Source organism: Poecilia reticulata, chromosome 4, assembly GCF_904066995.2.
Source record: "Poecilia reticulata chromosome 4, P_reticulata-male-v2, whole genome shotgun sequence".
NCBI classification, from domain to species: domain Eukaryota; kingdom Metazoa; phylum Chordata; class Actinopteri; order Cyprinodontiformes; family Poeciliidae; genus Poecilia; species Poecilia reticulata.
In genome coordinates, this window is record NC_088833.1 from 31,822,249 (window position 1) to 31,844,096 (window position 21,848).

A 21,848-nucleotide genomic window follows, 5' to 3' on the forward strand; every position below is an offset into this window, starting at 1 on the left:
CACGGCTGCTAAGCAACATAACGCCGAGGTGGAGGCAACTAGCTGGAGGCTACAGCTTCTCTGCAATGCTCGCAGGACCTCTCTTCCATAGACCGGGTCGTTTCTCAAGCCCATGAAAGAATAAGCTTGAAAGGATGCAGACCCTGCATTCGGACACAAAGCTCTAGTGGTCTGGAACACTTATTTTTATATATATTTTTTTGCATCTCTTTTTTAGTTTGCGTCTTTCCTTTGTTGTATTTGTTTTTCTCGTGTTTGCTGCGCGGTTGCACCTGTCGACCACCGTAGTATTTTAACAACTCTGTATTTTAGTTCTGCTGGGGTCATATGGTTATGTGTATTTGTTATAAGTTGCATTGTGATTACTGTTATGTGTTGAGTGTTATGGGGTTCCCCTGTCTGACCGCTGACTCCCACTCACATGTGATGGACTTGTCATGTGGGCGAGGGATCAGGGGAGCGGGAGGACCAGGACCAATGCTGATCTGACAGAACACCTGAAGAGCGGAGAGTTCAGTGTATGTCAGCAGTGAAGCTATTCAGTTGAGTGTAACGGTTTGTTAGAGGGGCGAGCTCCAGCCTAAGGAATAGCTGCTCGCTCTTATTTCTAATAAACCCTGTTGGCGGCACTACATCTGCGGTGTGTTGGCGTCATTACGGTATTTACTTACAGTACACCACTTTTTAAAAGGTAATTACAGGATTGAAAAAAAAACAGTACCAGTATTTCTTTATCGTTCTTTCAGAAAAACGGTAGATTACCGTTCTTTCAGAAAAACGGTAAACTACTGGCAGCTACAGAGGCCAGTATTTTACCATTCTTTTGAAAAAACGGTAATCTACTGGCTGCTATAGACACCAGAAGTTTACCGTTCTTTCACAGTATCTATATCGTACTTGCATTGACAGTAATCTGCTGTCAGGATTAATTACGTTTCGGCTACTGTGCATTTAGAGTAAACTTTTGGCGTCTATAGCTGCCAGTATGTTACTGTAAATTTACAGGATTATTTCTTAGAGTGTAGCTGACTTGAAGCAATTTGACTTAAAACCATTCCAGAAAGGCTACCATACAGTTTAAGTATCATGGTGTATGATTGATGTGAATCTGTCAGGACACAAAGTCAGTGATAAAAGACGTCCTTAGAAATGTCTCCATGCGTCCTCTGTGGTTACCTGGCTGTGAGGTTGATCTGGGGACGGCTGCTTTGCTACCAGCACCACCAGCGATGCTGCTGGTCATGCTCTGCCGCTTCCCGCCTGCAGCCATTGCACCACATAGCGTATCTGCAGGGAAGCCAAATCCTTTACACCAACCTTAGCAAATAAAAACTCCTTTCATAACAAGGTCGGAGCAGTTGGAAAATAATCAGTCCAATCACAAAAAGCAGCACTGCACATGCAGGACTCAAAATATCCACAAACTGAATAAAACAAAAATAATCACATGCAGCGACAAACATCTTGTTTGCTCTTAATTTGATGCACTATAAAATTCCCAATTCAGGCAAGAAATACAGACATAAAGAACCATCCACAAAATAAAATGCCACCACCAATCACAACATTTATCAAGCCTTAGCAAAATGTTATGTTTCTTCATATACCTTCATAGCCAAAGGGAGTGGGATCACTCTTTATCTCGTGTCTCTTGCTCTTAATGCTAGCAGAGAGGGGACCTGGGAAACAAGATGCAACAAACATTTCTTCAGAAATTAGCCTATTACAAAGGAGAGCATATAAAGTAGCCCAGAAACATCCATTAAGCACCTCTCACATATTACAGATTTAATATCTGCCAGTTAAAAGAGGAAGCTTTTCCACATTTAATAATGAGCATTACTAAAAAAATTAGTCCAATTATAAAGGATAAAGAAATATATATATATATATATATATATATATATAAAAATCATGTTTAGTCACTTGTCAGAAAAAGAAGGTCCTCAATCATGGCTCATGCACTGAAAGGCCTTCATCAGATGGAAAACTACAAACATCTTAGAGTTAGGCGGCATTGGGGAAGCATTTCATTCCCGTCTAGTTCATGTCTCATCATCAGTGTGAGTATTTACTGGCTCTTGAGCGATGTGCAACACTCTGCTAAACCCTCGTCTGTCAGGAGCAGGGAGATTAGGTTAGCTATAACTAGCTAACCTAACATTTCACGGGGAGGCTGTAAAGCTGAACAGAAACAGAAGACTAATCAATGTTGTCTGAGTAGCAGGTTTGCTGTAGTGGCAGCTGCCTAACATTAACCTGTTTTTGCTTAAGGGTCTCAGTGTAAATAAGTTTGTTTACTTAGTAACTGCTTGAACGAGCACTCTTTAATGCTTCTAAAATGGAAAAAATGAGTGAAAACATTTGACTGCAATGATTAAAAAAACTTTACTATAAAACATCTGTACATGATGCACCCAAAAGGCAGAGTAAAGTTGTAATATTACAATAATAAAGTTATAATGCTACCAGATTAAAGTGGTAATAATACAAGAATATAACGTTTTAGGACAAAGGGTGAAATTTAGCTACTGCTCAAATTCCTGCATTGCCATAAATGGCAGAAATCAATGTCCACTGCACTAATCAAATAAAGATAAAAAATAAAAATAAAAAAGCAACAGACATTGTAATCTTTTTGACATGTTAGTATAATTTTCTAGAAAACTTCTCCATCAGGTACTTCTCCAAAAGTAAATAAAGGTCACAAAGTTTGGTGGCTAATTAGTCACTACCTTTTCCAGCATGTCTTTGTTTGAGAATGCATCACCAGGTGACTAGCTCCTTAATTAAATCAGCAAAGTTTTGTTTTTTAAAATCTTAACTCAAAACACATAAACTCATCAAACTCTCTACCTTTGGTGTGTCGCATGGCAGAGGAAGAGGAGGCAAGAGAGGAAGTGAGAGAGAAGCGTCGAGCGGCCTCTGCCTCTTTTACTGTGGGTTCTATAACAGAATAAGAGAAAAGGAAAAGAGAACTGACAGGGAAAGGTAAGGGAAGGCAGCTAATGAGATCCATGTTGTTGTAAATTGAGCAAAGAGCAAAAGAAACAACAGATGAAGTTGGAATGAAAAGACATTGTGTGAGAGGACACAAGTAATTTGGGGGTTATTATTATTTAATGTGCACTAAAACATCTTACATATGTCTTCAAGGATACAGTTGTAAAAGCTTAAAATGCAACAAAAGAGACTAAAACAAATTGATATATTGAAGAATGACAAGAAAACATGAAAAAATGTCAAGTTATACATGTGGCATAGAAAAATTACAGTTGAACAGTAAAGGAAAAGGACTTCCAGCTGAGATGATGCAAATGAACTGCTTGTTCTGAGGAGTTTCTCACATTTTACGTCCATGACAAGTTGAAGGAGACATTGCAACACAAACACGGTAAAGTCGGGACTAAGTATAATACTTCACAAGCTGCCGATGTGGGACTTGCCAGAATCGGTGTCAACTTGTGATGCAACAGAACCGCAACATGACAGAGGAGCAGCTTTCAACTATCTTGAAGAGAGTTTTCAATCAGATGACAAGGCTGTCACCTTGGGACTTCACTCAGACAGGTTTGAACTTCCCCTCCTTCAAACAAGCAGGTGGCCCTCACTGTTGGTAGTGATTAGGGGGCAAAGCAAAACACTAAATTCACAGTGTGACTGTCATCCTTTCTGCAAGCCATAGAATGTGTCAATGGGGTTGGATGTTGATCTCAACCCCCGCCACACCTTTATTTTTTCCCCATCATTAGTGTAATTAGGAACACATGCCTTGAAATGACCTGACACCCAATGTTGTGGCTGATTTCAGGCAATGGTTTCCTCCAAAAATGTTAATGCAGTCAGTGGCTTTTTTTGACATGGGCGACATAGGCAGCCACCAAGGCGGCTTCTCGTCCAGGGCGGCATGAGTTCTCAGAGCATCCCCTCCGAGTCCCTCTTCACATGCTTGTGAGAGCTCAAATGTTGCTCTGAATGTTGTTCGTCCAGAGGGCCAAAGAGATTGGGACCGCCCCTGAATGCACTTCAACATGTCAGGGCAGCTGGAGTAAAGGAGGGTGACATTTAGTGCAAAGCAGATCTCAGATCAAATCTCTATATTTTGTTACCAGCCGTCTGACAGACCCCAACCATATCCATACATGAAATCTTTTTAAAATGACTAGATCAGAGTTGGGGAGAGGAAGGCTCAGAGTAGTGTGAATAGAAGTTATTTTTTATATGTATATATAAAAAAAGATTTTTAGAGAAATAAAAAAATGTGAAAAATGGTCAGGCATATTCCTTAAACCAATTTTTTGTCTGAAATGTTGCTCAGTACAGCAAGAAAGTTGTAGAGTTGGTAACAGCACTCCTGGTTTTAATAGTAATAATAATAATAGTGTGCATGCGCTAACGTGTATGAAGTCTGTTGCGGTTACTCCACTCATGGTTTTACTTTTTTAATATTTTTTCGATTATTTTATTGCACCACTTTAATTATTTTACTTTTGCCAGAAGAGTATCTTCAACAATGTTGACTAAGAAAGTCCTCATTTTTTTTATTCGTTGTTGAGATACTTTTTATACTCTGCAGAGTGCAACAACTTGGCCGCATTGTTTACACCCGGGATCAGCTGATTGCGCTGAAACTGGCCGGCCTGGAGTCTGGAGAAGGATACATCGGGGTTGCAGAGGAGGAAGCAAACAGCGGAAGAGAGCAAAAAAGAAGAAACAGAGGCTTATGGAGAAGAGTAGCTACAAGGTGTTTCTCCCCTCTGTTGCCATGGGCAACGTTAGATCGATGCCTAACAAGGTGGATGAATTAACATCACTGTCCAGGAGCCAGAAGGAATACCGGGAATGTAGTTTAATGTGTTTTACGGAGACATGGCTGCACCCAGACATTCCTGATGCCAATGTTACCATCGAGGGATAATGGACTGTTCGGGCTGATAGGGATTGCACTGAAAGTGGTAAGCAGAAAGGAGACGGGCTTGCCGTTCTAGTAAACAATTGTTGGTGCAATCCTACTCATACAACAGTGAAGGAGAGAATCTGCTGCTCCGACGTTAATCTATTGGCGGTTGGTCTTCGTCCATTTTACCTGCCCTGTGAATATTCTCATGTTGACGTGGTGACCGTTTACATTCCTCTCTCTGCTATCCCCACAGTGGCCTGTGACCAGTGTTGTGGTCAAGACTACCTAACCCGAGACCAAGACAAGACCAAGACCAGAGTGTATCGAGATCGAGACAAGACCAAGACTTTTAGGGTCTGAGACCAAGTCAAGACCAAGACCAGCGCCGAGCTCTACATGCTATGATGAAATGTGAAATAGCACCATGGTTTTGCTGTATCGCCTCTTTAATTGACGCGCATGTCGATCCGACGTTGTGGCGTTTACCTCGCAGTGACCCATATTCAGTGCTGGAATATATCAAATATAATTATCAAATATAACAGCAATAGTAATAATGTATATCGGTATCGGCCAGAATTCTTATTTTGGTGCATCCTTTGGATGGACACTTATGCAACAATTTTTGCAGCCTTGTAATAAAATTCTTTAATACTTTTCTTAAAGCAGATTTACTCATTTTTAAGTTAACACATCACATTAAAGATGGACAAAGTTTGAAATTATACATTTTTTATTTTATTTTTTAAGTCACAAAAACCTGTCTTTTTATCAGGTGTGTGTGTGCTTTGAAGAGACACGTATGTTATTGGCATGTTTTCTGGAATTCTGATATGAACACCTGATATATTTTTACTGAGATCAGTGGGGTTTAGTTCACAGTGTTTTACTGTATCATGACAGGGGACATTGCTTTTTTTGTGACGTTATTGTTTGGTTTCTGTTTATATAAAAATATCAAGGATCTATAAGGGTCTCCAACTGGTAAAACAATTATTAGACACATAATTAGGCATCAAGTGATGACTTCAGTTTCAAACGTCCCACATGTGAGTAAAGCATCTGCACACACTAAGCAATGTTATTATTGTGCACTGCTTTCTCTACCAGTGGCACGCATTTTTATTCACTATTTTTATGCACATTCAATTAAATGATAGGCAATAACGCAGCATGGGGAGGAGCTTGTTGCTTAAAGTATTCCACTCATCTATTTTCCATTAAGCCAAATTAATTTGATGACCGTGTTTGCATTAGAATTTGCGACTGGTTCCACCCGGCGCCTTGGAACCACAAGAGCTGTGGTTCCAATCGGGCCGGCCAAGCGGTTCTGCTTAGAATCAGCAGCTGATTGGCCGCTGGTTGTTGACAGCTGGGTCTCACTAAACTGTATTTTATTTTGTAAAGAGTGCTCTTTTCAATATTTTTATTATTAGTTTTAATTAGCAATGGATTCGTCTCAATATCGTGCCATCACCTGGTCTAATGATGAGGTAATTTTTTTTCCTCCGCTTGATGAACGAGTAAAGAATGAACTAGATCGGTCAACGAGGAAAGAGAAAGTTTTCTGCCGCATCTCTGAGGAAAAGGCTTCGGCCGCTACATCGAAACCGTTGTTTAGTTTCAAAAATAATGACATCAGGTACAGCTTCGATGGCGCCCTCGGTGTATATGCAAACACAACAGGGCTGGAACCGTTCCGTTCCGTACCGTTCCGTTCCGTACCGTACCGTTCCATTCCTTGAAGTGCGAAAACGGCTTAAGTGTTATATCACTGTCAGTGTTTGCTTAGAACCTGCATTTCACACCAAGATCCAGTTGGTACTGGAACCAACCTTGGTGATTCCAGTACCAACAAGGTTGGTGTTTGATAGTGAGGACAGCCTAATTTCATAAACACAAACATGGTAAAATATCTAAAAATCAAAAATTCAGAAGAAAACTGGCCTAAACTCATCCCTGACAATGGCTTAGCTTTTTGGTGTAGGGTTCAAAAGTTGTGTCTTTTCTAAGGCACACGAAATGTATTTTTCTGGAACTTTTATTTCCCCTGGTAATTTTTGTGAGCATTTCTACAGCAGACGCTGAATGGTGACTCCTTCCACTAAATCCGTGAATTGAAAAAAAGAAACTAGAACCTACATTTCTGTCACACACAGTGACTGCTCTTTATAATTTATACATACTCAATAGAAATCCATGGAAAGGTGTAACTGGAAGATATTTAAGAGGGATTTTGGCAACACAGACTTCTGTGTTCTATTACTTCAGAGTCGAGATAAGAGACGTAATGGCTTAGAACCCCACTATTCTAGCCATACGCTTAAAAGATAACATTGGATTTCAAGAGATGCTAACAACCTAACATCCAGGCAGGAGAGACGATATTCCACAGTAACCTGTCTTGGACAACACCATCAGTTGTTGGCAAGCCCTGCCAATCCACCTCATTTGCTTTTGCCGTTCCTCATTAAAACTTCCTCTGTATGGTTAGAATGAATTATGAATGAATTATGAATGATATAAAACAAGGGTCACAAATACGATGCCCACGGGCACCCAGTCGCCCGAGGGGACCTTGTCAGTCTCCTGCGGAGCAAGTTCTAAAAATAGCCACTGCCATTAGGGAGCACTGCCAAAAAAAATTTCAATTTAATGTTTTTACCTTGAAATAATAACATTTGTTTATTTTTAGAATAAAAAAAGTGAATAAAAACGTTTAAAATAACTTGCTGTATGTATACAACTCTTTTCTAGGATTAAAGTTCAGAATTATGCGCAGACGCCTGCAGGATATTATCTGAGGGCAGCAGCTGTAACACTCTGCATACCTTGATATTTTCCTTTAAAAAAGAGAAGAATAACTTCTGGATTTTTTTATCATCTAACCCTCTTTACTATTAGCAAGATTGTGAAGAAAAAAAACTTTTTTGTGTCAAAACATCTTGTAGCAAGTAAATGTTACTAGTCAGTTTACTTTTGTTTATTTGGCGGCTTGGCACTTTTTCTGTAAGCTAAAAATTAATGAGCGGAATTTGATCCCACTTGTAGTTAGCGGTCGTTTGGATACCAGATGAGCTTTTTACCCTGTGCGCGGTCACCGGATGGCAGACATCTGCCTCTCCTACTGAGTGTCTCAGACTGCGGGTTAAACAATTTAATCTAGTCCAGTGTTTCTCAACCTTTTTTGTGCCAGCGCCCCCCTAGCCTTTATCCAGGTCCCTCACCGCCCCCCACCAAAGAATTTGTAGGCTTTCCCGTCTTTCCGTGGATCACATGGGTAGGCTTCACTTTCATGTCTATTATTTAGCATTGTTTGTATATAATAAAAAAATAAGTGTGCTGCTTTTGTGGTTTAGGTTTGTGCTGGTCAGGTGCAGACAATGATAGTTTTGTGCTACTCTCCAAACTGTGTAACTTTTTTTTCAGCATCTGCTGGTGTCAGCCAACGGGTGACCCGTCAGCTTTTCAGTTTGCGAAACCACAAAAAGGCTAATAAATCGGCGACCCCGTCAGAACCACGCATGGTAAAAAGCTCAGGTGGGATCTTAGAACAACGGGATGAGCTCATTCATTTTTAGCTACAGAAAAAGCACTAAGCCACCAAATTAACAAAAGTAAACTGACCAAAAAGATTTAGCCTTTTGTGTGTCCACCCCCATAGACTCACACTGATGTCAAGATGTTTTGACACAAATATATTTTTTCTCCACAATTTTATTAGTAAAAAGGGTTAGATAATAAAACATACAATAACTATTTTCTTTTTTTATTCAAAGGAAAATCTCATGTGCAGTCACTTGTAATCCAGACTGACAGTCACTTGTGGGCAATTTAGGATCACACAGAGAAGCTCCAAAAGGGAATCAAACTTAAAACTGAACTAAGAACTTCTGATCACACAATAGCAATTAACCATATCTGCTATGGTAAATCATCACTGATGACTATTGTGAGTAGTCCCTAGGCCTGTCACGATAACAAATTTTGCGGGACGATTAATTGTATAAAGAAATTATTGCGATAAATGATAATATTGTTTCAAGACCTTTTGACACCGATTTAATGGAAATGACTAATAATACATGCGATTTCCTGATATTTATTTTCAAAATAACACGTAACACTGGAACTGATGAACTAAATAAACAAAACAACCAAAATGATAACACAAATAAAATGGATTCTCAGTCTCCATTAACAAAAAACTTACTCGAATAAAAACTAAACAACATAAAGCCAAAGTGGAAATAAATACCGCATTCAACCAAAAGAGTGCAGATTATGAAGTCTGTGTTGCCCTTCAGTAATCTCTAGATTTAAATAGAGAAAACCGGCACATCCGACAACCTAATGCAATAGTTCACACTACACCATTTTTTGCCCCTATTTTCCCCTTATGACAATCTTAGATCGTTGGCCGATCTAACCGATCATCCTGCGGTGTGTGGTGGGTTACGGTAGATCGTCGTGGCCGCTCCGATCTAAATCAGGGGTTTTCCCCCGACTGGGAGCTTAACTCTGAATGTGACAGGTAGCCAATCAGAAAGCACGGATTCTCCTCTGCTCTTTCTGAGGGGAAATTACGGATGGGAATCCCAAACAGCTGAAACGGCGCAACCCGAAGTCCAGCGGACATCGGAGATGATATGTGGAAACAACATTAATATTTATTTAACGTTTCGTGCAAAGAATATAGAAATGACAAGGGGAGGAGTTGGAGCCAAATTGCTACTGCAGTTGATGAACCCGGTAGGTTTTTAGCTGTTCTTCGTTAACGTAACAAAATAAGTTATAATTATTTTTCATTCAGCTAGGACTTTACGCTGACTCTATAGCCACATGCATCACAGGTAGATTCTAGTAAAGCATTGATTAATGCCTGATTTTAAAATTAGTTAACTGGACTTGTAGCCATTATTTTGTGCCCATGTGGCTGGACACCACACGGCACGACAAACCCGATCGAACCATTATACCCAGGATTTCTGTCGGCTAATGTGTCTCTCAGGGTTTGAAAATGGGCCGACAACTCGTGTAGTGTGCGCTGGACTAAGGAAATGAGGAAGGGAGGGTCAGTGGAGAGCACCGGAGCTGAGCCTTTTTTCATTTAGTGTCATCAACAGGAAGAAAAAAAGGCAGGAAGAGACGATAAAGACGATAATTAAAATGATCTCGATCAGTTTTTTTTATCATCCGATTAATTGATTTGTCGTTTATCGCGACAGGCCTAGTAGTCCCTAACAATAATATGATCGGGCAGCATCATATATGCACATATGTATTATTGTTATAAAGGCTGAGCCAAGAAAATTTGTATCAAACAAGTAGCCCTTTTTTGTTACTCTGAAGTAGCTCGCAGTCTACTTTGCAGTTGGTGACCCTTGATATATATGACATTAGGGCAGTTGTAAACTAATATTTTAATAATCAAGTAATCTATCGATTATTCTTACGATTAATCGAGTAATCGAATTAAAAAAATTATTCAATAAAATATTGGTAAATCTGGTATAACACCAGTGTTACTGTTTTAATTTTTGAGCATCCCTAACAGTTACTTTTTTGTAGTTTAGAAAACTAAGTTTTAACAATAATGGCTCATTTTCTAAGTTAACCTGAAGAAAAGTTATGCAAAGATCTGAAATTCTATTCAATTTAATAAAGAGGCAGGCTCACAAATACGTTTATAAAAATATCTTAGTTTTGAATGAAACATGGTTAAACAATTCCATTACCAATAAAAAATATTTCCTTGGAAAGTTATAATGTTTTTCATTGTGATCGCCTTAGGAAAGGTGGTGGTGTTGCCATCTATGTAAAGAACAACTTCCATGTTACACTTATATCTTCTGTATCCATTCCAAAACAATTTGAGTTACTAGCCTTGAAAATTGAATTCACTAAGGCTCAGCATATCACAGTTATAGGGTGTTATCAACCACCTTCTGCTGTCTGTGATGCACTCCCTAATTTGTCCAAATATCCAACTGACCTAAATAAAAATGAATTTGTTTTGTTAGGAGATTTAAATCTAGACTGGTTGACAGCATCTTCAGATAGCTTAAAAACTATCTGTGATTCTTTAAATATCACCCAGTTAATTAATTACCCCACCCGACTTAACAAAAGCCCACTAAAATCACCACTCCTTGATTTAATTATGACAAACGGGAATACAGGGATAGGAGTTTTTGCAAACGATCTTAGTGATCTTTGTGCTGTAGGTACAGTTAAAAATCTCAAGTTACCAAAACCTAAGCCACGTATCTTTACCAAAAGAGATTTAAAACGGCTAAATGAGCAAGCTTTTGTTCATGACTTGTTACATTTTAACTGGAATAGGGTCTCTCTTTTTGATAACGTTGACCTTACCTGGCATATTTCCATGAAGAGTTTTTAAGACTTATAAATAAACATGCTACTACTTAAAATTAGGGTAAATGGGCGAAATAATAAATGGTTTTCCCCAGCTATTGGGGCTCTGCTTAAACAAAGAGATGCAGCTTGGGCTAGGGCAAGGAAAAATAAAACTAAAGAGAGCTGGCTTTGTTTTAGGAAATTGTGGAATAAATGTACTTAATTAATTAAGAAAGCAAAGTCAGACTATTTCTTTCACAAAAAATTTAAATGATCCAAAGAAATTTTGGAAAACAGTGAAATCAGCTACTGAGCAGGCGCCACTGAGTGACTTTCCAAATTTTGTTTGGAATAAAAGTAAAATGGTGTCTGATAAATTAGCAATTTTAAATTACTTTAACTAGCATTTTATTTCTGTTGGCTCTATATTTGATGATTTAAATTCTTTCGGCCCAAATGTAAATACTGATGAGCAGTTTTTAAATAATGATTGTAACTTCACCACTTTTAATTTTTTCCCTATTTGTACAGCTGAGGTTCTCAGAGAATTGAAAAACAGACACCAAAAAATCGGCAGGGCCAGATAACCTGGATCCTTTTTTTTCTAAAATTAGCTGCAGAGTTTATAGCAGAGCCATTGTCTCATATTTTTAATCTAACTCTTAATTTCTAATAAAATGCCTAGTGTCTGGAAATCAGCATTTGTTTTGCCTCTATTCAAGGGTGGAGAATCGTCACAGGTAAACAATTACAGACCAATTTCTAAACTATGTATCCTAGCAAAATTTTTTTTGGAAAATTAGTTGCAGTCAATTGAAAATGTCTTTACATTCTAATTGTGTTTTACAAAATGTAGTCTGGTTTTAGGAAAAAACATAGTACTGTTACTGCCACTTTAAAGGTTATTAATGATCTTATTCAGGCTCTTGATAACAAAAAGCATTGTGTTGCTCTGTTTATTGATTTATCAAAGGCATTTGACACAGTATATCACACGCTTTTAATTGACATTCTACAAAGCATTGGGCTCTCACATCAAGCTATCATGTGGGTTGCTGATTACCTGTCGAACAGAACCCAGAGAGTTTAATTGGCTGGCTTCACTTCCTCTATTCTGAGCCCTGTGGAACGTTCCACAGGGCTCAGTTCTTAGCCCACTTTTATTCTCTATTTATATAAATAACTTGTGTAAAAATCTGTCAAATGCTTTTTATCATTTTTATGCAGATTATTTAGTAATTTACTGCTATTCTTCATCACTTGTAAGCAGACTGCAATACAGTATTTGCAGTCTGCTTTTAATGTAGTTCAGACCCGCTTACAAACTCTGAAGTTGGTTTTGAATATGGATAAGACAAAAGCAATGGTTTTTTCACACTCTAGAAAACTATCAGAGATCCCTCCATCCCTCCACTGCTGTAGGAACACAAATTGAGTTTGTCAGTAATAATAAATATCTTGGTTTTATTTTAGATACAGAGCTTTCTTTTAAAAATCACATAGCCAATTTGTTACGAACACTGAAAATGAAGATTGGGTTTTATTACTGAAATTGATCTTGTTTTTCTCTTAAAGCTAGAAGTAAATTGGTAGCTGCAACATTCCTGCCATTCCTGGATTATGGCGATGTTTTATATATGAATGCTTCAACCAAATGCCTTCAATCATTAAATACTGTTTATCAGTTTATCAGTATGCTTTAAGGTTTGCAACCGGTAGCGGACGTCTCACATGTGAGTTGTATGCAAAAGCTGAATGGCCTCCTTTAAGCGTACGGAGAAACGATCACCTTACGATCCGATTTATAAATCTCTACTCGGCTTAGCTTTCGTCAAAAATACAGAGGCGGAAGTCAGAGCTCCGTGCAACCCATACAATGTTCCGGCCGGAACACGATGTGCAAAATAATAAAACATAATTTAACGAAGCTTTGAGGCAGGTAAATTTTTCTCGAGGAATTTTAATAATCAAGGTACTCAAATCACTCGAGGAATCGTTTCAGCCCTAAATGATATACTATATGATATATCAATCGTGAGATTTTGGAATGCTAATCAGCTGTTTTCAGGTGCAAAAACAATACCTTGTTACCAGGGTTACGTTCAGGAGCAAAATCCTTTCACTGCTCAGCATCCACATGTAGAGAGAATAATTTTCTCTCTAGATTTTGATGCAATGTCTCAACCAAATAAATTAACAAATTTTTGTAGACTTTAAATTCTTAAAGTCTACAAAACAAACAGAACCAACACACTACAAACCAGACTAACAGAGAAGTAAATGTAATCTTGGACTCATTCGTAAATATTGTATTAAATATCCACCAAAAAATGATTCCCATCTCATTTTTGCCTTTTTACCTAAACTATGTTTTTGGCATTCATGTTAAAGTGGTACCTTAGAATCAACCCATCTTTATATCAAAGAAAAAAGAATAAGAGATTGAAAAATCTAATCCTGGTAGGAACTGACCTTTTCTCTGCCTCATGTTGGGACTCGGGTTAGCTCTCCTGAATACTGATTCTGGATTAGATGAATCTGACCGTCTCAGACCCATCTTCCGGACATTCCTGTTGGAACAGAAGGACAGGTCCGCCAATCAGAACTTTACAAAAACAATTTTTGAAACACATTTCATTGTCCTTTGTTTAGCCACAATAAGAAATAATGATAAAGTTTCTTTAATTGTTAGGGTTATTTGTATTGTCACTTACCTCATTGGTACTCCATAGTTATTGTTCTGGCTGGCCTCTGTGAATCCAACACACACACACAGCATTTAATTTTGCAGTAAGTTGTCATTTTTTTGTATATTCTAGAATGAAACTACAAATGTTGTAATCTGCTGTCTCAGCAATTAGTAATCTAAACAAAGCCATATCAGTAATTAGCCTACTGAGTAATTAAAGCCTTTACTCATGAGGCTTTAAGTCTGCAAATAGTAATTCATATAAAGTGCTTCCCTCTCTGGCACTAGGCCTCTTTTTGAGCAATATGGCTGAAAATAACATGCCCAAAATGAATTGAATGTATCTCAAGAACTACAGAGTTTATTTGAATTGTTTTGGTATCAAAACAAAAGCAAGACCCTAGAGAACACGTTACAGCTCTAAAAACCACCCAGCCTGTTACTGAGGAAAGTGAATTAATATGATAAACGGCAGAAATTAAGAAAATCAATTTCCGCCTAAAAAAAACCCACTTCAATCTATGAATGTTCCTTTCAAAGCATGCAGTGAAAGCCAAAAAAGTAGTAAACAACAGTACACAATCTGACCTTTTACTGTGCCAAGTTTCATGAAAAAAAGTCAATCATATGAGTTTTAGAGAGGTACTACTAGATAAAAATCTAGAAATAAAATGTAAAACAAATTATTTTGCCCATGTGACATGCAATTTTATATTTTCTGTTCGAAAAGGAGCAGGTAGAAGATACATCTTATAATATCCAAAATTGACCAAGTTAGACCCGACATCTTGTATAAGTACATAAAACACGGAAATGCCTCTGTGCCGAAAATCATGTGAGATGTACTCAGGGAAAATGGATTATCGGACCAAGTGGAAATATTTACTCTAATATGGATTATGACCACGAAACGGCAAAGGTAGGACTGGATTTTTGATTTTAGCTTCGTGAAATTAGCTATTTCTTTTTTTCTTCTTTAGCTGCTGGTTCAGTGAGTTTTGCACGTAGCCTAGTGACTCTGGTATTATTGGAAACCGCAGAGCTTCAGCTTTACTCTGATAGTTTTTGTATATCGGGCCTCCTTGCTCTTTTATTGTTGCGCTTTTTACCGGGTGTGCCTCGTTAGTGTCTAATTGCGTTTCTTTTTATCAATCTGCTTAGTGTTCAATGTGGGTGTGGTTGAGGTAGAAAATATCGTGCCTATCATTTAGAAGAGCTTTTTCCCTTTACGTGAATATGCAATAAGCCTATATTGATAAATGTAAAATGTATAGCATGTGTTTTTAATTGATCTTGTTGCGGCAAGCGCCGAGGACCCAACTTTGGGTCCCCTAGCGGCATTAATTCCTCTTTGTAATCTTCCAAGACACATGAAGACCCACCTGTTTAGAGTTGCGTTTGAAAAAAATTATTGATGGCACTTGACTAAATGTTTCAGTTGTTGACTCTGTTTTCTATGACTTTGTATTGTTGTATCTTTATGATGTAAAGCACCTGTTGCAGAAATGTGACACACATAAAATTCGATTTGAAAGATGTTAAGCAATGTTTGTATATTTACTCATGACCAGAGTGAAAGTATGTTTCCAGATTCAGACTGGAGCATTCTGCCTGACATAAGCTAAAGTGGAGATAAATACAAGAAACAATCTCAACTTTCTACAAGACACCATTCTGGGGTAAGAAATCTCTGGAGATTAACTCTAAAATAAACTTTAGGCCTTAGTCAAAAGTGTCGCACCTAGTGATCTGGCTTATTACCTCCCATTCCAAGCAACCAATGAGCTTGTCACATAAATGCAGACTGTGCATGGAACCATTCAACATGCTCTAAACATTATACTTGGCAAAAAGAATGTATTTGCAATCATGGATGTAGCAATATTTTATTCATAAAAGCTGATTATTTGGAGGTGTATGCAGACAGTGGAGCAGAACGCAGCAACGGGCGCCTAAAATGAGCAGTCATGCTGCGAATGAGGGGAGATTTATTGTGGGGCACATGCTCGTTCCTTCCTCCATGTTTACAGCTTGTCTCGCTTAATTCAGCCAAATCTACATAACTTGCTATTCAAAAAATGAATTATTAGACTGTTAAGCCAGGCAATCATGGTAAGGAGTTGAATGTACAATGTGTAATAAAACAGTACAGGTAATTCCATACCGCCTTTATATTGCTGCCCTTATTTGTCAGCTATTCTTCGGCTCCTACTTTAATCAAATTGCACTGGTGGAACCGCTACACTGAATAAATAATATCTCATGCACAATTCCATTCTCTGTGAGGCTAGTACCCTCTGAAACTGAATTCCAACTAGAAACAGAAGTTGGGAAAGCAGCAAAAGAAGTTGCATAATGCTGGCAAACCCTTCAGTTGCCTTGGTTCTGATTCTAAAACGACTTCTGTTGCTGTCAAAGTGCAAATACAGATCAGACAGAATGGACAAAGATTTCATTCTGTCTATATAAAATGCAGTCTCTGTAACATGCTGCCTGTTACTCTGGATGGTTGATCCCCAGGTTTCTAAACTAGCCCAGCATTGATACTACTCCTTCGAGCCTTCACTGTTCATTAGAATCACTTAATGTTTCTTGAATTTAATAACTAGCCAGCTTTCCATTGGCATGTGTTCTTATGTTCAGTTGTGATGGAGACGGTGGTAAATAGCAATTTCTGATCTTAATGCAGTTTTTAAAAACGCATAAGGCATATGTGTGATAAAGTGCTGAGTGTTTAATTTAAACAATAATCATCATCATGGTTCACTGTCAGCTTTTCCTCACTTTGCTACTTTTTCCTACTACTCTCATTTATGAATTAACTGAATTCATTGAGGCCATTAACTTTAACCTCTTTCTGCCTGTACGACACAGACCTCTGCAGGTGGACTGGAACATAAATTATGTCCGAATTTATTCAGCAAATGTGTTTCCATGTTTCCATTGTTTGTCTTATAAGCTGCTTTGGGAGGATGTCTCTTATAAATTGGAGCTTTCTAAATAAACAGAGCTGAACAATAATAAATAAAAGTATAACAAAATTTTTCTGCAACTCTTTCCATGAAGATCAGACAGATGTCTTTCATTTCTCTCTCAGGTTATTTCTTCTCAGCCTTTATGTTGGTTCTTTGTGCTTCCTATCAGCCTCCGTCTCCACCCTGGAAATGCCTTTGCATTCCTCTCTCTAGCTGTCCATCTCTTTCTCTCTCTCCACACATCATTCCATAATTCCCCCTTTCTTCTCTCCCCATCACTTTCAATCTGCCCTCCCTTTCATTCTCCCCCACACCAGTTTCATCCCCTTCTCTTTCTGTTTCCTCACACACTGAGTAAGAAGTGTTAATCATGCACACGCTCGCTGCACTGGGGCTCCTCAGCCTCGGCTCTGCAGGCTTCAAAACAGCACTGCCATACTATTAGGCAGTCTGCTCACACACAGGAACAGGGACACACACTCCACTGTGTGCACACACTGGTTGCCAGTTGCTTGAGTGTGCAGTTAAGAGTGTGTCTTTCATGTCAGTCCGGACCACCAAGTAGAACTGTGGTCCTGCTGCAGAGAGTGGACTGAGTATGGAGAAAGTTGATTGTTACGAAACATCTTTGTCTTTTTTCTTTATAACCACCACAGTAATATACCAGTTGTTATAGCAATTTGCAGATGGATTATTGAATCAACAAAATCCTATTGTCAGCAGTAAAAAAAGCCTTACATCACTAACATCAGATATGGAAGTCCATTTATGTTATGGAAGAAAACGTGAAAGCCCAAAAGTTAGTCATAATTTTTACCCAATTTTTGGCTAAATAAAGAAAAGTTTGTAGAAGAACATTTTTATTTTCTTTCTGGGGAATGTTGTTGCGCAACACTCCCCCCCCCCCCTTCTCTCTCTCTCTACTTCCAACACAAAATCAGTGACCTTTAATTACAGTTACACATTTTACACTATTTCAAGTTCAATGTCAAAATCACATTTATAACCTTTTAGTTTCTCTGGTTTAGCATTCATTTATAATATAATAACCATAACTTATTAGTTACTCTTATTATGATCATAATGTGAGTTATTACAGACATTTCTGAAAAGAAACCAAGGATAATCAATTATTTGATACCAAGTTAGTTATTTGTTTTATCTGTAAGTACTTCCATAAAAGTGTAAGAGTAAGCGCAAATATTTTTATAATCAAACCAATATCAACCACTGGTTAAACCAATATTAATTATTGGCCTAATTATAAGTTATTATTAATTTAAGTATTTTACTCGGTTTAAGTATTTTAATTGGTTTTATCCAATTACTCAAAATGTTTATATTTTATTCTTTAAACCTTTAATGCTTTAAAATGAGGAGTACTATGAACTATTTTTATGCTGATGCAAGCTGGAAGCTTTCTTCCTCTTTATTCAGGAAACCAGCTCTTCCTGTTCCATGACTCTTTCTACCGGACTATGATTTTTTATGATTAAATAGAAAAAAGTGGAATTAAGGCAAAATTTGCAGGACACAATAACAATACACACAACCAGATTAATTTTATTACCGTCTGACTCTACTGTTGGGTCTTGATTTCACCTGTGTAATTATTTTTAAGGTAACTTTATTTATTGTTATTATTAAACTAAAATCTCCAGCATGTGGAAGTGGGATGAGCTCGACTTTTCTCGACAGGAATAAACTATAAACATTTTATAGCCTGGAAAATAATGAACCCAGAAAGTTAAGTGACTGTAAATGTCAAGGCAAACATTAAATATTACATGTTTTATTTATTGTTGTGCAGGTAAAAGAGAATTCACAATAATGTTTTTGGGGTATTTAATAGTGGAAAAAAGAAAATGTTGACCCCTGAATACTTTTAACTTGGGGATTTTGGTTCTTTGTGCAAAAAAGTTTAAACACTTCTGCCCTGAGACCAGAACACCCTGAAGGACTAGTAGTAATAACAGACTTTAGCTGAGAAACATTCATTTCAGATGTAAAAGCAATACAGGAAAAATACTGTTTAGTTAATCATATAAAATATTGTCAAACGGATGTCGCCCTGTTGTTTACGCTGCAATGAATCCAGGGTTGATGAGGAATTCAAGGTTCTATGGAGCCAAGTCTGTCCAGCCACTGTCCATCTGGTGGATGGACCACCAGAACAGATCAAAATCTGTTTTGTAGAAGTCACCAGATTCTCTTGTTATGTGACAGGAATTTACTGAATATATAAACATGTTAATATAGAAAGATATTACAACTGTACTGCCTTAAGATGATGCCTTGCAGTCGTGTTATTTACTTATGGAGTTTTGCTTGAAATTATGCCAGGTATCTGAATGACACCACATCCAATCCTATGATGGCTAACTTCTCTGCAGGGTCTAAAAGTCAATTCAACTTATTATGAAATTAGATTTTGTATTATTTTAAGATTTTGCAACCATCCTAAGCCTCCAGAGTGAAGAGTCTGTCTTAAAGTGAGTCACATGGTAGAAGGTGACGATGTTGCACTCCTGCATTTACAAAAGAAAATCCAGTGGATGCTGAATATGCAGCAAGTTTGTATCAATTATGAAACTACTGTGCAATCAAAAGCAGGATGATGATGAATAGCTACATCAGACTTGTTGTCTGGCAGACATGTTTCCACAATTGTGCACATTTTATCGCAGTTTTTTGTCTCCTCAAAGGAAAATTGTGAGGATATCACAATGAAATAAAAAGCGGAAGTGAGGCGTCGCGTGGCACAGTGGTTAGAGCGAGCCTCAACACGCTTGTCCTCAGTTTCTTCACCTTCTCTCTGCTCCCTTTCTGTCAGATTGCTTGCAAATGAAGACCACTAAAGCTGAAATATATTTTTTTTAAATGGATGTAATGCGCCATGATAGTTCAGACTCATGATGACTTGGATGAATCTAGAATTTGTTCTGATTTGGAAAAAATCAGATTTTTGCTGTTCAAACTGACATTAAATTCAGGTGTGGATAAAAATGTCAAACTTGAGCCACTTTAGTCTACAGTCAATGTGACCATTATTCAATTCAATTCAGTACACCACCAATTTAAATGACACTAAAATTGCTTAAACGTTTTATATCTATGGAAACCCAGCAGATTTCATCAAGTCAGATGAATTTTATTATAAATGTTCGTTTTGAGTGTAAATAAGCAAATATTCTAAATAATGTTTTCCATATCACATGTTGTTTCCCAGTTCTGACAAACATGTATTTACTGAGGAGTTCTAATTTTATATTTTGCAGAAGCTCATTTGACAAAGACCTAGGACATGTCCACTATGACAGAGTGTGGCTGTGTTAATGCTGACATAATAAACTCACACCAACACAGAACAGCTGCAGTAGACACAGTGTAGACCACTGAAAATACAGACTTTTAAAACTATTTGATATGATACTGGAGTAATTTGGAGGAATTTTTGTCTTGATTGTTCAACAAAGGAACCTGTCAGTATTTTAAAAAAAATCAATATAACAAGTGTTTTGAAGCTGTGTAAATCGAATCTAATAAACAAAGTAGAACAGAAACATTCAAAGTAAGCCGTTGTCAGTGTGTGAATGTACCTCTGCATGCTTCTAGCTGGCCTGTAAGAACTTTACGGATCTCTGACACCCACATATTCTTCACATCCATGGAGGGAGCCTTGGGTAAAAATATATACAATATATACAGGTCCTTTTCAAAAAATTAGCATACTGTGATAAAGTTCATTATTTTCCATAATGTAATGATAAAAATTAAACTGTCATATTTTAGATTCATTGCACACCAACTGAAATATTTCAGGTCTTTAATTGTTTTAATACTGATGATTTTGGCTACAGCTCATGAAAACCCAAAATCCCTGTCTCAAAAAATTAGCATATTTCATCCGACCAATAAAAGAAAAGTGTTTTAATACCAAAAAAGTCAACCTTGAAATAATTATGTTCAGTTATGCACTCAGTACTTGGTCAGGAATCCTTTTGCAGCCTTCAATACGGCATGGAGGAAATCAGCCTGTGGCTCTGCTGAAGTGTTATGGAGGCCCAGGATGCTTCGATAGCCTTTAAGCTCATCCAGAGTGTTGGGTCTTGCGTCTCTCAACTTTCTCTTCACAATATCCCACAGATTCTCTATGGGGTTCAGGTCAGGAGAGCTTGCAGGATAATTGAGCACAGTGACACCATGGACAGTAATACCAGTGGTTTTGGCACTGTGAGCAGGTGCCAGGTTGTGCTGAAAAATGAAATCTTCATCTCCATAAAGCTTTTCAGCAGATGGAAGCATGAAGGGCTCCAAAACCTCCTGATAGCTGCTGCATTGACCTGCCCTTGATGAAACACAGTGGACCAACACCAGCAGCTGACATGGCTCCCCAGACCATCACTGACTGTGGGTACTTGACACTGGACTTCTGGCATTTTGGCATTTCCTTCTCCCCAGTCTTCCTCCAGACTCTGGCACCTTGATTTCCGAATGACATGCAAAATTTGCTTTCATCCGAATAAAGTTCTTTGGACCACTGAGCAACAGTCCAATGCTGCTTCTCTGTAGTCCAGGTCAGGCGCTTTTGCCGCTGTTTCTGGTTCAACAGTGGCTTGACCTGGGGAATGCAGCACCTGTACCCCCTTTCCTGCACACGCCTGTGCACGGTGGCTCTGGATGTTTCTACTCCAGACTCAGTCCACTGCTTCCACAGGTCCCCCAAGGTCTGGAATCGGCCCTTCTCCACAATCTTCCTCAGGGTCCGGTCACCTCTTCTCGTTGTGCAGCGTTTTCTGCCACACTTTTTCCTTCCCACTGAGGTGCCTTGATACAGCACTCTGCGAACAGCCTATTCGTTCAGAAATTTCTTTCTGTGTCTTACCCTCTTGCTTGAGGGTGTCAATGATGGCCTTCTGGACAA

General features: G+C 38.1%; 1 protein-coding gene across 9 annotated transcripts in view; it reads right to left on the bottom strand.

Moving 5' to 3' along the window:
* mcf2l2 (MCF.2 cell line derived transforming sequence-like 2) overlaps window positions 1–21,848 on the bottom strand; it is a 193,112-nt gene that overhangs the window by 45,652 nt on the left and 125,612 nt on the right. For 5 of the 9 annotated variants that reach the window (XM_081606654.1, XM_081606661.1, XM_081606657.1 and 2 more), the window contains exons 25-30: window positions 20,524–20,602; window positions 13,975–14,011; window positions 13,733–13,830; window positions 2,857–2,946; window positions 1,608–1,679; window positions 1,177–1,317 (exon numbers count right to left, since the gene is read on the bottom strand). In XM_081606654.1, the coding sequence (XP_081462780.1) occupies window positions 1,177–1,317; window positions 1,608–1,679; window positions 2,857–2,946; window positions 13,733–13,830; window positions 13,975–14,011; window positions 20,524–20,602 (517 nt within the window). The remainder of the gene's footprint in view (window positions 1–1,176; window positions 1,318–1,607; window positions 1,680–2,856; window positions 2,947–13,732; window positions 13,831–13,974; window positions 14,012–20,523; window positions 20,603–21,848) is intronic. The other 4 variants (XM_081606656.1, XM_081606659.1, XM_081606660.1 and 1 more) reach the window with 4 other exon arrangements.